Source organism: Notechis scutatus, chromosome 3 (genome assembly GCF_049901735.1).
Source record: "Notechis scutatus isolate UNSWTSFEM ecotype Mainland chromosome 3, rNotScu1.2, whole genome shotgun sequence".
Classification (NCBI taxonomy): domain Eukaryota; kingdom Metazoa; phylum Chordata; class Lepidosauria; order Squamata; family Elapidae; genus Notechis; species Notechis scutatus.
In genome coordinates, this window is record NC_142011.1 from 158,515,182 (window position 1) to 158,530,728 (window position 15,547).

Genomic DNA, 15,547 nt, shown 5'->3' on the forward strand with positions numbered 1-15,547 from the left:
AATATAATACATAGCTTGCATTCGGATTCTGTTTGGTACATTCTTAAACTACACACAGTATTCTTAAAGAAAAAAAAGAAAAAAGTATAAATGTATATAGTTAAAACATTCCATTCCAATTCAATTCTATCATTAATATTAATATTCATTAAAGTCTTAAGATTTTTCACGTTACTTTTCAATTAAATATCATACTTCAATGGGAACAATTATAAACTTTCCATAATCAATTCCCCACTTATATTTTATAAAACATTAACTAATTAAAGTGTTCCCATTCCTTCCTAATTCAATTTTCTCATTTATTTTATTTCATTTACTTTATTCACAAACATTTCACTAAGTTACACTAACCATTCTATCCCTCATTCTAATCATATGTTGTTTCCAATTTTCTGAAGTTATTTCTATTTCAAATATAACAACACAATCTCATGTACCTTTACTGAATCCCCCTTTCAGTTAAATTTTCACCCATTGTCTCTAAATAGGTCCTGTTTCTTTATATCTTGCTCCCGACCTTTGTAACTTCTTTTCCTTTCCTTCTTCCCTCTCTTCTTCTCCCTCCCCTTTTTACCCCTTTGTCTCTCTACCTCTACTTCCCTCTTCTGTATTCCCCTTTTCTGTTGCTTTCCAGTATTATACTTATTTTTTGAATTATTTTTCTTTTCTTTGGTTGTTTTTTTAAGTCTTAAATTCTCCATCCTCTTTCCCCCCCTTTCCTTTTTCTTCCCCACATAGGGTTACTTGTTCATTAAAGATGGCTTCTTCTTTGTCCCAGTCTTCTTGTTTTGCAGTCTTTTCTTGTTGTTTCTCATAGTTCCAAATCTCCATTTCTAAGAATTGAAAAATGAAGCCAAAGGAACTCTTCCCTTCTTGTGCATCTTCTTTGTACTTTTTAAGTTCCATTTTCAATTCATCCAAGAGTAATGCCATTGTAGAAATTTTTAAACAACCACCCATTGATTTTAGTCATTCAAATATAATAGCCAAAAATCCAAAAGTCACCAAGTAATCCAAATACACACAAACTGTTTCTTTTTGCTCTTTCTTTTTTTCCCCACTTTCTCTTCCTGGGGTTACTATTTAGTTGCAAAGTTTCAGTAAAAATGTATCTTTTAGAAGTCTTATTGAAATTTTACTTTAGATTCTTTTAAAGTCCAGGCAGTCTCCTCCCTCTTCCAGATCCTGCCCTTATTCTTTTTCTCTCCCTTCCTGCTTATAGAAGAAAAAGTTTTTAATGTCCAGAAATCTTTATTGTCCCTTTGGCATTTAGATATTTTCAGCTTAATTGCCTACTGATGCCAAAGCGGATTTTTCCAATTTCTTATTCTTAATTGTCAATATAAGGAAGGAGAGAGAAGGAAAAAAAAGTCAAACCTTTCCCTTTTCACTTTCTTTCGCTGCTTCCGACTCTTCTTTGGGAGCGATGTTATTTCTTGTAGAATATAAATTCCAGGGTACCTTAGTTATTGCTTTTTCAACTTAGCCCGGTCAGCCAAAACTTTCACTTCTTATCTTCCTCCTGCATGTTCTTTTCCGGCTGAGTACTTTTTTGAGGTGGCCATTTCTGACCACCGCTCCTACCGCCTTCGGGAAAGGGCGTTTGACCAGCTGAGGAGGAGAGATGCGGCTCTCCTCGACCCTGCTGGCAGTCTCCCCCTTCTTCACCACCTCTACAGGGTGGCTTAGCCCCGAAGCCAGCCGGCTCGGGGTGCTCCAGCAGCGAGCCCAGGCAGAAACCGCACATGATCACGGATTCCTGTCTGTCGCCGAAGCCCTTCAAACCGGAAGTCAGAAAATAATATACTTTTAAACAATGTATTCTACTAAGTTGACATTCTTTAATATAACTTTTTTTAAAAAAAATCTAAGGCCTCTATAATTTTTTTTGTTTGCTTTCTCTTTCATATAGTTTGCTATATGGAAGAAAAGATAAATATTTTCCCCCAAGATCAGGAAATCTCATATTTTTGGCAAAGTATGATAATTAGATGGAGCAACAATAAGCTACTGGTAGAAATCAATAATAGCATATTGTGCTCAAGAAACTGTAATAGAAGTCTTAGCAAACAAGATGTCATTAAGTGAACTAAGAACTTTACTTGCCATTGTCAAATAAAACTATATTAGCAATATTAGTTCATGGTTCATATCTCAACCATGATACTAATTAAGTACAGAGCAATGTACCAACTTGATCATATTGTAACAATTTAAACAAACACATAAAAACAAATTAGCATTGTTAAATTAGTTACATAATCTCTCTCTTAAACTAACTTTCAAACCTTTCAGACAGCATGGTCAAGCCAACTGATAAGCTGAGCAGTTTTGTCAACAGGGCAAATGGAAAGGAATTAAAGGTTGAATTAATAGCATAATGTAGCAAGAGATGCAATGCAAGCTGCCCCTTCACATCACAATGAGATTGCTGGCTGATTGCAAGAGGCCAATCATCAGATCCCACACTTCAGCCCATCAACAGACAGCAGAAGAGTCTGAACCAGTTTGAAATAGATGAAAGTACATCGGATTTTAAAGATACCGGCATGGAAGGAAATCCAAGTTTGTATTACAGATGTAACTACTTCACCTCCTTTCCTATGAGGCCAATTGTAGGAAATAAGAATATTATGTCAGAAACAGGGAGAAAGACATGGTTCAGAGATTGGGGCCATTAGATGAAGCCTAGAAGATCTTGAGAAAGCAGAAATTAGAAGATTGTAATGGTTCAAAATGTTTGCCTTTCCAGAAGCCTGGAACTAGAACTTGGCTGCATATTATTGTGATTCTGAAAATGTCAATCTGTTGATGATTTAGTGTTCTGTTTGTTTAATTATGCAAGTGTTTCTGTTGAAACAGAATTTAGATTACTGTGAGGTTTAAAACAATATAAACATACCATGCCTTCTTACCTTCAGTATCTATGTTACAGATGCTGGTTCCCCCACTTTATCAAAAATACTGTCTTTAGATAAAAGACTCATACTCACCCTCTCCTGACCTGCTGTGTCCCAGATCAGAAATTTATGAAGTTCATTCCCACAGGGGACTGTTTTAGTCATAAAAGCAGCTCTAAAATTTACAAGAAGAGTTGCACATAAGAAGAGTTTACATTAAATTACCGTGCATGCATTTGCCAATTAAGAAAACAACATTTTTAGAAATGTAATCTTCACAAGGGAAAAAACAAAGCATTTCTTCTTAATGTTTTGAGAAATAGCAAACATTTTGCAGATATTTCAGGCAATATAAAAGCTAAATATAATGATGCATATCATATGCAATGTATATGGAATTAAATAGGAAAATGTTATTTCTTTTCTAGAAAGAATTCACATTTGTAAAATTCGAGAAGAATTAATGATGATGAATGACATAGTAGCCACTTAAACTACACTATCCTAATTAGTTAAAATGTGATGAATTGCAAAATGAAATTGTTCTTTTAAGTGAAGCAGAAACATACCTAGGAAACTTCATCTAATCAGCCCTAAATATTATAATCTGATTTTCAATAGCATTCAAATAGATAATGAGAGATTAAGTAAAACAAGAAACTTTATTCTGAGTTATATTTCATTACAAAAAAAAAAAGAATCTTTTTTTCCCTGCATGGTAATGTTTCTTAAGATTTCCTGCATAAATTATTATCATTATCTGAATAATTATTTCCCACTTTCTCAATTAATTATACAAAATAATAAATGAGTTACCAAAACCCAAATCAATAATTCACTATTCAGTAGCTGAATGTTGATTTTAAGACTGGAAGGAATTAGAAAAATATAAGAGTTTATGAATGTTTTATGTCTGAAAGAAAACAAAAATTAGTAATCTAAGAAGCCTGAACTTCTTTCATTCCCCCAGACATAGCTGGAATGTGAGACCCTGATGGTATTTCAGAAGCTTGGGAATTTTCAGAAGGATCTGTTTCAAGGCCTTAGTATCCATCTGGTATGGTTGTATGACAAAGAAGAGTGATGTATCAGGAAATGCAAGGTCAAGGAACAGACACGGAGAGATTCCAGGAATGCTATTTTGTTGTAGGAGTAGGATGTATTAACAGAATCCTGAAAGCATGTCCAAAACCTTCACTATGCCTTTTTTAAACAAAGTCAAGATGAGACTGTTCTGAATCTGTTTCTCACGCTTTCTACATTTCCAGAGCTGAGCAACCCATTTCTTTATTATTCCTTCTTTTCAGTACTGGGACTAAATTCTTCCACATCCCTCACCATAGGAACTATTGCCAAACAAGTAATTCTGGATAATTTTCATCGAACCTCCCCTTTGGGGGAAAAATTGCTGAGAAAGTAGTCAGGCTGAAGCTTCAAAAAAATAATACTAATAATGATTATCTATTTCAGTCAGGGCACAGGCAGTATGATCATTGATATGATGGAGCTAGGATGGGGGTGAATGACCATTCTGGTTCTCTTTAATTTTCAAGTACCATTGATCATGATATATTTCTGGAACAATTACTTTCCCTTGGATGCTTCCAATTATCAGTAATTGGAGCAGAGATCAAGCCCAAAGCATCTAGTTGTGGATATCTAAGATTCAACATTCTTATCCTTACTGTTTAACATTGAAGAGGTAACTAACTATGCATACATCATTAGTAGGTTGATGATACTGGTACTCAGCTGTATATTTCAACTCCTGGTTGACCAAGTGCTGCTGTTGAGTCTTGTCACAGAATCTGGAGGCTGCTAAAGTCTGGATGTGAAGGAACTGGCTTAACTCAACCCTGAGAAGTATAAGTTAACTATAGCTTCATGATTTTTCCAGTACCAGATGTTTCTATCTTTAGTTTTGAGTAAAGTTGTACTTTCCATACAAAAGTGGTTTGTGATTTGGGAGTCCTTCTGAACTTACAGATCCTGCTCAAAGAATAGACGAGACTGTGGCCAGGAAGTCCTTTGCACATATTGACCTAATGTGCCAAGTGCCCATTTCCCTTCACTGGTAATTTCTTTCTCACAATCATTAATGCCTTAGTCACTTGTGCATGGAAGCCCACTTAGAAGCTACAACTGGTCCAGAATTCAATGACACAAACTGTCATGGGCCTGCCTCAAAACACTGATGTAACACCTGTGCAATGTGAGCGGCACTGATTATCAATGAATTTCTGGATGCAATCCAAGGTGCTGATTATCATCTGTACAGTTCTTCATGGCATAGGGCCTGATTATTTGAGAGACTGCCTCTCTTTCATTGTTTTTGCTTCTGCAATACTAAAAACAAATTTCTGTGAACTCAGCATTTACTCTAAGCTCTGGTACATCCATTTGATACAGGGTATATTTGTTCCCTTCCCACTGTTTGTTTTAGGGACAGTGAAACTGAGTTACCTAGATTCACTGTTGAACCGGTCAGCATTAAAAATGTAAAGTATAAATAAATAAATTTTAAATGAAAAGCACTTTTCAAAAACATGGGTTTAAATCAGAGTAGTCAATGATTTATAGAAAAAAATCATAACTACTGTACATCCAAACCTTCTGGAGAGCCATAAGAAGTCATCTTATGGCACAAAGAGCCAAATTGATGTAGTGGTTAAAACACCAGATTAGAAACTCTGAGTTCTAATCCTACCTTAGGCATGAAAGGCATCTGGGTGACGTTCAGCCAACTCACCTTACAAGGTTGTTGTTGTGGGGAAAATAGGACAATGAAGGAATATTAGGTATAACCACTTTTTTAAAATAATATTTTTATATTTATAAAAAATAAAGTCAGGATAAAAACATCTAACAAATAAGTGTAATTGTAATAGGCAAGATCAACCCTTCTGTCCACTTTTCAGAATTTTAAGAGTGGGAATGGGAATAGAAGAATATTTCTCTCATCTTTACCCTTAAAAATATATAATCCCTAGCCCATAATAGGCCTACATTATTTGGTCTGGATAGTGTTGTGGAAGTTATAGGCGCTCAACAAAAAATTGCAGAGAAATGTAAATACTTTGCAGTTGGCATTAATAGCAGAAGGTGGTAAAATGTTCACTCAATAACATTCCATGTTAAAATAGGGATGGAATCTGTAATACATATACAGCTATCTTGAATAATGAACTTTCCCTACTTTAAATTAAGAAGGAATTCATCAGTGTTTATTTAGCTTAACTGTGCATGGTACTTACCCAACAGTAACGCTAATATTGTGGTCAAAATGATCTTGAACAAATCGACAAACTATACTTGATTTGCCAACTCCAGTATCCTAAAATTTAAGAAAGGAAGAATCAGTCCAAGATTGTCCTGAATGCTCATCTGTTTTAAATGAAGAAACCTCCATGGATCCAATCCACTGGGCTGCAGCATGCCAGAAACCGGGCTGCATAAACAAGCAAAACCCCTCTACGGGATCATACAGCACACGAAATCTTCTCCAGTTCACAGAAAAATCTCTCCTATGGAAGCAGTTCCTGGTGTCCAAAAGGTTGGGGGCCACTGGCTTAGGTATATTTACTTAAGAGGCTGTACTGTCCTTTGTAAGTAAATGGCTGAAGGATATTAGAATATGGAAATGCTGCATCATTAGCTTCTTCAATAATAGGGGAACTCCCGAAGCAATAGCTGAAATTTTCATAAAATTTTCATAGAGAGCATTTTAACATACTGCACCTCTGTATGGTTTGCCAATTGCACAGTGGCAGATAGGAAAGCACTCCAGAGGGTTAATGTCATTGCCCAGAAGATCATTGGTTGCCCTCTCCCCTCTTTGAAAGAGCTTTATAGCTCCCGCTGCCTTAAGAAAGTTCAAAACATTCCCAAAGATCCATCTCATCCTGGGAACCCTTTTTTTGAACTATTACCATCTGGCAGACGGTACAGAATAATAAAAACAAGGACAAATAAGCTGAAAAACAGCTTCTATCCAGGGCAGTAGCTCTTTTGAATTCTGCTGTATAGTGCAGTGCTGGTGTGGTGTCGGGGATTTCCGGTTCAATGTGTGAAGGGTGAAGGATGTGTGTTTGTGTTTATTTTCATGGTCATGGTCATGATGTGCACTGAAGATGGTGTTTGATTTCACTGTACGAGGTGCAATGACAATAAAGTAAAGTAAGTAATGGCAAACCGCTTTCAAACAATATTTCCAAGAAAACTGCAGGGGCTAGTTCAGGTTGTTGGCAGGAATCAAGATTGATTCAAAGGTACATACATGTGCATACAGACAATTAATTGAACAGATTCTAAACAATAATTTTGGCAAAATATTACCAAATTCAATGTATTCTATTGATATCTTTATAAGTTGTTGAAATGATCTGTACATAATTTATTTTAAGATTTTTGGGGTCCATTCCAATGCATCCTGCATGCTCTATTCATGTATTAATTGGAACTACTGTAGATGTACTTGTCTGACTCTAGGAAAATCTTTAAAATGTTTGGAAGATAGGCTGGATAAAATTTAAAAGGTCTGTGTGGAATAGGCAAAAAATTATTTTATTCCATTGCTAATAATCTATTCAATTCCTTAAAATTAAAGCCATGTTATCTTGAACCATGGCTTTATGCTCATTTCTAAAGTGAAATACTCACTCTATGGCATATTGTATACTATCTTGGTTCCTTCAGCTACTCAAATATGTGGCATGCATGGAGATACATATGTAAAGTTTTAAGGAAACCCGTTATCTATGTAAAATGGTAAAGAAGAGCCAATAAATAAATAAATGAGGAATTACATTTCCTCTTACTGCCATTCCAAAATAGCATTTAATCATTATCAGCTGATTGGATATCAACAATTCTACATTTTTTTCCATGCTTTTAACCACATTTCCAAGTGCTCCTTAGAGAAAATGTCTGAACACAGCTGTCAATAACTGCAACTAACTATATTTTTGTTGCATTCAAGGATCATTCTAGAACAGTTATTGGAAATAAAAGTTAAATGAGTGCTATTCATGATCTTTCTTAAACAATGTAGAAAATCCTTACTGAAAGTTATCCTTGGGGATAAAGGGAAGAGGACAAATGACTTAAAATTAGTTTTTGCAGATGTGGGCAACTATGGCCTCTTTATGACTTGGGAACTTCAATTCCCAGAATTCCAATTTTGGGAGTTGAAGTCAGGGGTGAGATTCAACCAGTGTTACTACCAGTTCGATGACTATGTTTTGCTGCACACACACGTAAAAAACCTTAAGCTGTGCCGCCCGGACAGCTGAAAAGCGCTGCACGCAAGTTCGCAGTATTTGAAAAGCCTCTTTTTTCTTTCTGTGCCGCGCAAAGCAGCTGAGGTTGAAAAAGCAGGAAATAAAAGACAGGTAAGAACCCAGGCGGGCGGGTGGGCTAAACAGCAGCAAACACAGAACCGGTTCAGTGTCTGCTGCTCTTCAGAGCTACCGGTTCTATAGAGCCGGGCAGAATCGGTAGCATCCCACCCCTGGTTGAAATCTACAAGTCATAAAAAGGGGTCATAGTTCCCTGACTATGCTTTATAGCAGGGGTCCCCAACCACGGTCCGCGGACCGGTACCGTCCGCTGAACAAGTCCTACCGGGCGCTGGTTGCTGGCGCCGCCATCTTTTTGATGAAAAAGTGCTTCGGTGAGCTTTTCGGTAGAAAGCTCACCGGAAGCACTTTTTCATCAAAAGATGGCAGCGCCAGCGCCGTGAGCTTTCCGGTAGAAAGCCATTTCTACCGGAAAAGCTCACTGAAGCGTTGGCTTATCTTTTTTTGATGAAAAGTGCTTCGGTGAGGTCACCGGAAGCACTTTTTCATCAAAAAGATGGCGGCGCCAGCTGATGCCGGTACCAGGCCGCGGCACCCAGCTGATGCCGGTACCGGGCCGCGGCATAAAAAAGGTTGGGGATCACTGCTTTATAGGATAGATTGTCAGCATATTTTAAATTGAAATATTTTCTTATTGCCTACTATGCATTAATTTCCTAATGATTTCAATTAGTATATTCATCTCAGAATCTACAGTCTGCAAAAGTATTTGGATTATATTATTTGATGCAAGGAAAAGTATATTTAAACTATTTTATGCAGTTTGAACAGTACATTCAAAGAAACAAAAGCTTTATGTAGAGAAAAATATTTTTATTATAATATTTGAAACAATATTGAGCAATAGGCAATAAAGCAGTAAAGTATCATACAACTGCCAAACTCTGAAAATTTTCTGCACAAAATGTTCTAGTCGTCTCTGCCATTATTTGAGCAAAGATTCTCCAATAAATATTCTGCAAACCAATCTATTTCCACTTGAACTTCTAATGTCTGATAAACTTATTAAATGGTTTGACGTTCAAAAGTTTTCCATGTTTTTCTTTGGAACCATGTACCTCAAGCCAGTAAACCTTTTTTAAAAAACTAAGGTACTTGTATTATTGTTCAAGCAATAAACAATTAATGGATGGCTTCCCATTGACACCCTTCTGATTTCTTGGATGTATAGGAAATCCTCACTTAACCCTTCAAAGTTTTGTCAGATTTTTAAAAAAGCTACTCATGACCTGTTTTTGAAGTCATGAGTGCTGCATACCCCCGTGGATCATCTGATTGCATTTTGGGCACCAGGCAATTGGCTTGCATTTATGATCAGTTGTGGTGTCCATTGGATATGCTGGATTCACTTAAGAACCATGGGATCGGTTTAATGATTGTGTTGTGCTTTATGATTCTGGTAAAAATGGTCAACTTATGACCAAAAGAGGTGGGGGGGAAGGGTTATTGTTTTTCCTATTTGTGTATTGGTTTTTTATTTTTTGTAAGCCACCCAGAAGTCACTGAAAGTGAACGAGTGGCCATATAAATTCTCATAATCACAGTTGCAGTAAAAATAGTTGGCCAGTAAAAACATTTATATTGCATTAGCTGCAAAAATATATACTGTACTTTATTGCTGTATTATTAGGAGCCCTCAACAACTCACTTCTAACAGTTGTTCCTAAAAACATGGTCTAGTTCAGGGGTCGCCAACCTTTTGGACCTCAAGGACCACCAAACTCATAATTTTAGATCCCAGGGACCACTAACCTGTTCTGTGGGCGTGGCCTAATTTGTGGGTGTGGCTTGGTCATCATGTGACTGGCTGGGCATGGCTTGTATGTAAATATTATAAATATTTATATAAATATTGAATTTTTTATTAAAAAAAGAGCAACTTTTACCCAAAATCAGGCAAAGCAGGCAGATTGAGTTGCTCACAGAATCACAGACTCATTCAGAGATCTATCTATCTGCCATTGGCTAGCTCAGTCTGTCACATACAATAAAATTTGCTAGCAAGCAAACTCACAAAATTAACTCACAACACACCACACATGTAAATATTTTATTTTTTATTTTAAAAAAGAGCAACTTTTACCCAAAATCAGGCAAAGCAGGCAGATTGAGTTGCTCACAGAATCATTCAGTGATCTATCTATCTGCCATCAGCTAGCTCAGTCCCTCAAATTTGCTTGCCGTGAGTCTGCACTAAATTTGCTTGCAAGCAAATCTTCAGTCCTAAGGGAGGTTTGGCTGTGCTGAGCCAAAGATCTAAAGACTAGCTAGAAAGCAAGAAATCCAATCATTTCCTGCTTCCTAGCTAATCTAAATCTCCCGGCACAGCAGAACAGCTGATGGTCAGAAAAAGGAAAAATAGCAATTTAGCAAGCAAGTTTGCCGGGTAAGGAGTGAGTGGGTGGGGAGGGTTCCCGCGGGCCATGTGGGCGGCGCAGCCTTGTGTTTCTCCGCAGCTTGGATTAATTGCTTTGTGGGGGTTCTCTGGGGGTGAGATTTCTCTGCAGCCCACCAAAATTTTCTCACAGCCCACCGGTTGGCGACTGCTGGTCTAGTTTATAAAGATGTTAGTACTTCTATAAAAAGTGACTGCCTTCATGAAATGTAATATCAATATACCATGATGAAAGTGTGTTTTCCTAGACTAAATTTTATTTAAATTTTTAAAAATGTGTACCCAGTAGTTGCTACTCCAAGCAAAAGTTGTATAAGCTTATCATCCTGTCGTTTCTCAGTGTTAAAAAAATACCTGCACATCTAACTTTACTATTAGTAGTTAAAATACTAAAGTCACAATTCTATGTAGATTAATATGTAATACGTTCAGTAAAACTGAAGTATATATTGATTTAATAAATTTCATTTTGCTTAAGGAAGATCTAAATAGGCTGTGTTTCTAAATAAAACTACTGAACAAACAATCCTTGGTTTTTTTTATGAAATACAACTTTTACAGCGAAAAATGTTGGAATGTTCAGCATTCCATTAGTATTTTTATAAAAGATAATATTTTACACATACACACACATCTTAGTATTTAAATAGAATGTATGGGGAATTATGGGGGACTGTTTTCCTCTACATACTGTTAGGCATGTGGTTTAAATAATCAATAGAAAAAAATAAAGTTATGTGGAATGAAAATTCATCACAAGTTAATGAAGCTGGGTAGATTTTCCATTAGTCTGGAGAAATGAGGCAGATCACCATGCCAAGCAAATGCATATTTCAATATATTAGAAAAAACACTTGTGTTGATTAAAGAGGGGAAAGTGTTGTTGTCTCTCTACAACTATTGTCACATGTTGTTGTATCAGTTGTGTACAATGCCATTATACTCAAAATCTAGTAAAAGAAAAACTATAAACAGTCAGATTAACATCAATACCTAGAAAGCTTCCAGATTATAAAGCATATTATCTATAAGCATCTTGAGGACAATAAAGTGATTACAGAACTCAACACTGATTTATCTATTGTAAAACTATTTTTGACAGGCAAACCTTGTCTCATTTTTTTTGATCAAGAAACTTCCTTAACAGATTGTGGAAATTCTTTACTTGTAATATACCTTGATTCCAGAAAAAGATCTGACAAATTCAGGGTGAATAGTTAAAAATTTAATGCTACATGTTTGACTTAAAAACTGAACTGAAAAAACACTCATCAATAGTTCCTTATCAGATTGGAAGAAGGCATTGAGTGGAGTGCTATGAAGTCAAATCCTAAACACTAATTTCTTTAACTTTTAAATGAATTACTTGAATGAAGATGTGGGGAATGTGTTTATTAAATTTGTAGTTGACGCAAAGTGCATAAGATAGCAAATAATAAACAAATAAAATGAAAACAATGTTGACAGATTAGATAAAATTGGCAGAAAAACACAATGAAATTAAACAGAAACAAATGTTACAGGAATCAAAATACTGGGTATAGATCAGGGGGAAAATTACTTTGAAAAATATATTAGAAGTTGATTATAAATTAAGCATGAAGGATTAAAAACTAGCATCAAGGACTGAAAACTAGTTCCATGAAGAAAGATCAAAAGTCATGCACCTATTAAGCTACATATAGGTAACAAACCCAAGAAGCAAGACACACACAAATATAAAAAATACAAACTTGGAAATAATAAAAGTCCCAAGTACCAAGTCAATTAAAATGCTTCCTTTTAAAGCACCCATATTTTATCTGCCTATCTCATACCAAAATAATTCCTCTACCTGATTCTCACAGCCTGGCATATAGTAATACTTATTCATATAAAAGAATTTTGCATAGACAGTTATATATATGCAGTGGTGGTGCAGTGGTTAGAATGCAGTACTGCAGACTACTTCTCCTGACTGCCAGCTGCCACGAGTTTGGCAGTTCGAATCTCACCAGCTCAAGGTTGACTCAGCCTTCCATCCTTCCGAGGTTGGTAAAATGAGGACACAGATTGTTGGGGGCAATATGCTGACTCTGTAAACGGCTTAGGGGGGGTCTGTTAAGCACAGTAAAGCTGTTTATAAGTCTAAGTGCTATTGCTATTGCTATTAAATGCAGAGCAATAGTGACTCCAAATAGCAAGGATCTTCTTCCCTAAATGTAGACAAAGATGCAAGGAAGTCAACTGCTGTGATGTTTTCATTTTGACTCCTACCCAGAGAGGGGAATAGATCTCCATAGTCAAAATTCCAATTCCAAGTCTATGAATCTATGCCTATACAAAAAAATGAGTGGTAATCCTGATACATACATGTAACTGGTGCCTCAATATAGTTTATACATAAATAAAAATGCCTACACATTAATAGGCTAGTGTGTGCTCTAGCAGGCAACCGATTTCGTTCGTCCCTACTATGTCTTCAACAGTAATTTTATATTGATCTGCTGGGGAGTCTGCCATGAATTTCTTTGTATTTCAAAAACAAGCCCATCAAAGAGAAAACAATTGGTATTTATTTTCCTGCCTTAGGTGGGAAGGAAGAAGAAATAGGAAAATCCACAAAGCAGAAACTAAGTTAACTTCAGTCTGAACAAAACATCTGGCTGTGTAAATATAAGAGTACTCTGGAGAAGTATTTTTATGGCAGTTGCTGTAACTTCTGAAAATGGAATGCTGTTTTAATGCTGTACTGTTTTTTCTTAGTAATGGGAGCGAAATATAGTGTAAACTATTAAATCACCATGACTGTACAAAACAGAATTCCCTGACACTGGTCTATGTGGGCCTGTAAATGATCAGCTGGGAGGGATTCACCATAACACTGCAGAGAATTATTCTAAAAAGAGGATATGATTAGCCACAGAATTAAAGTTTTTGCTGAGTTGCATCTCATGGTGAACTGCTTTTTGCACTGAAGCAATTTCTGTCCACTTACAGCCAAAATCAGTGAGGAAAGGCAAGTGTGTAGCAATCTCTTCCGTGACCTCAAAATGTTATATGCTAAATACAAACCACAAAAACGCCATATTTAGGATAAAACACAACACACTTAACTTGCGGAAGACAGCAGAGGAAAGGAGAACGAGATTTCTATATTTTAACGGTTGAAAAGAATACTCCTCAATGGATATTTCCAAACAAGAAAACATCTCTACAAAAATTACACCTATCTGTGAATCTGATCATAATGCAAGTGTGGAATGCAGTTACCTTACTCTTAATAATTGGTTAAAAGAGTTAAAAGAAAAATTACTCCACATGATCAGCTTGCCACATGAACAACAGTTTCCTTTTTTTTTTTTTAATTTAATTTGCTATAAAGCAGCATTCAACATTGCGTGCGCACTGCATCTTTAAAGATTCAATGGGGTTCCATCATCTCTCTACGGGAATGAAAACCCCAGAATAGCTGTAAACGTTTGCCATCAAGTAAAAGAAACACAGACAAAGTAGAACGTAACCAGAACAAATTTGGGACAAGGAAGAGGAAAGTTTGCCTTGCTTAATCCTTATTTAGTCTAACTGCCTGAGCTGCCAAAATTCCCAGCAAGCAAATCGAAAAAGTAAAGTGAGCGGAAAGCCAGTCAGCATCCGAACTAGAATGGGCCAAAAGGAAGACAAAGAAAACTGTTCTGTAAAACGCAGGCTTGTCAAGCTGCTTTCCAGCGCCCGTCCTTCCTCCGCTCGGCTCGCGCTCTCTGTCGGTCGTTTGTGCGGGACGCCTGTTTGCTTAAAATCTTCACTTGCTACCCAGAATTCAGCGTCCCCTTCCCAGATTCCCCCCTCCCCCTCGTATTTTTCTTTCTTTTGGTCGCTACTCACTCCAAGCAGACAGACTTTCAGCTCTCGTATCGCCATCATCTGTTTGGAGCGAGGCAGCTTCGCATCCTTGAGAGGAGCGAATCCTTCGGCCTCTCGCTTGTTACCCAGTTCCAAAAACGGGCAAAAGCGGCAGCAGTTACGGCTACTTCTCAGCAGCTCCAGCCCTGTGCCGCCAGCGGTCACATGAGCTTAACCCCGGCTTCGGCTCCTCCTCGCTTTCTTTTGCCGCTTTCTTCATCCAAATCCAACGCTTACGAAATAGCTGCGCTTCGGCGTATTTCGGAAGACGCAGTTGCCGTTCTTGGATCGGCGCGCTGGACCCGCGGCTGGCCCTTGAGCGTTTCCAGGTTGCGAAACGAACAGAAGTAACAGCGGCGTTCCCGCCCATTTTTCTCTCAGCGCGCGTCCCGCCGGGCTGAGAGCTCAAATTTCCAAGTACAACAGCAGCACGCAACGCTTTGAAGGAGATGGGGAGGAAGAAAATGTAACAGATATGATAAGTGGACTGATTTAAAAGCTGCTGGATAAAATTTAAAGCAAAACAAGATACAGTACTTTTTTTTAACACGGCCTCTTTGGATTGCTATTGCTACTAGCCATTTACCTGGAAGCAGATTTCAAAGCTAAAGTACACCCCTGTAAATAAAAATAAAAACACATTACATCAGAGATTAAACCGTATAAGTAGCAATGCATGTAATAGAATTATCATTCATTAAGGTTATAGTCAATAATGCAAACATGCGCTAAGGAAAGCAAATTTAGATTTCTAAGCTTATCAAAAGCTGAATTTTGTGACCTGTATAAATCAAGTCCATTTATTTTGCTCTAATGCAATCTGAATGTTTTGCAAGCCTAATCCAGCCAGTTCAGTGAGACATCAAGGGTGATAGAATTAATTCTCTAGGATTACCAAATTATGGAGTACTCAAAGTCTCCCTTTGTATCTTCAAATGGATAACAGTATTTTCACAGTATCAATATCTTCACTCAGAACAGGCAGAATAACTACAGCATCTGACCAAGCT

At 37.0% G+C, this 15,547-nt stretch overlaps 1 protein-coding gene across 2 annotated transcripts in view; it reads right to left on the reverse strand.

The window, feature by feature from the left end:
• Positions 1 to 14,858, reverse strand: part of RAB31 (RAB31, member RAS oncogene family) — a 33,695-nt gene extending 18,837 nt beyond the window's left edge. For both annotated transcript variants that reach the window (XM_026671926.2, XM_087961506.1), the window contains exons 1-3: positions 14,520 to 14,858; positions 6,158 to 6,237; positions 2,997 to 3,078 (exon numbers count right to left, since the gene is read on the reverse strand). In XM_026671926.2, the coding sequence (XP_026527711.1) occupies positions 2,997 to 3,078; positions 6,158 to 6,237; positions 14,520 to 14,558 (201 nt within the window). In that variant the 5' untranslated portion in view covers positions 14,559 to 14,858. The remainder of the gene's footprint in view (positions 1 to 2,996; positions 3,079 to 6,157; positions 6,238 to 14,519) is intronic.
• Positions 14,859 to 15,547: the final 689 nt, after the last annotated feature.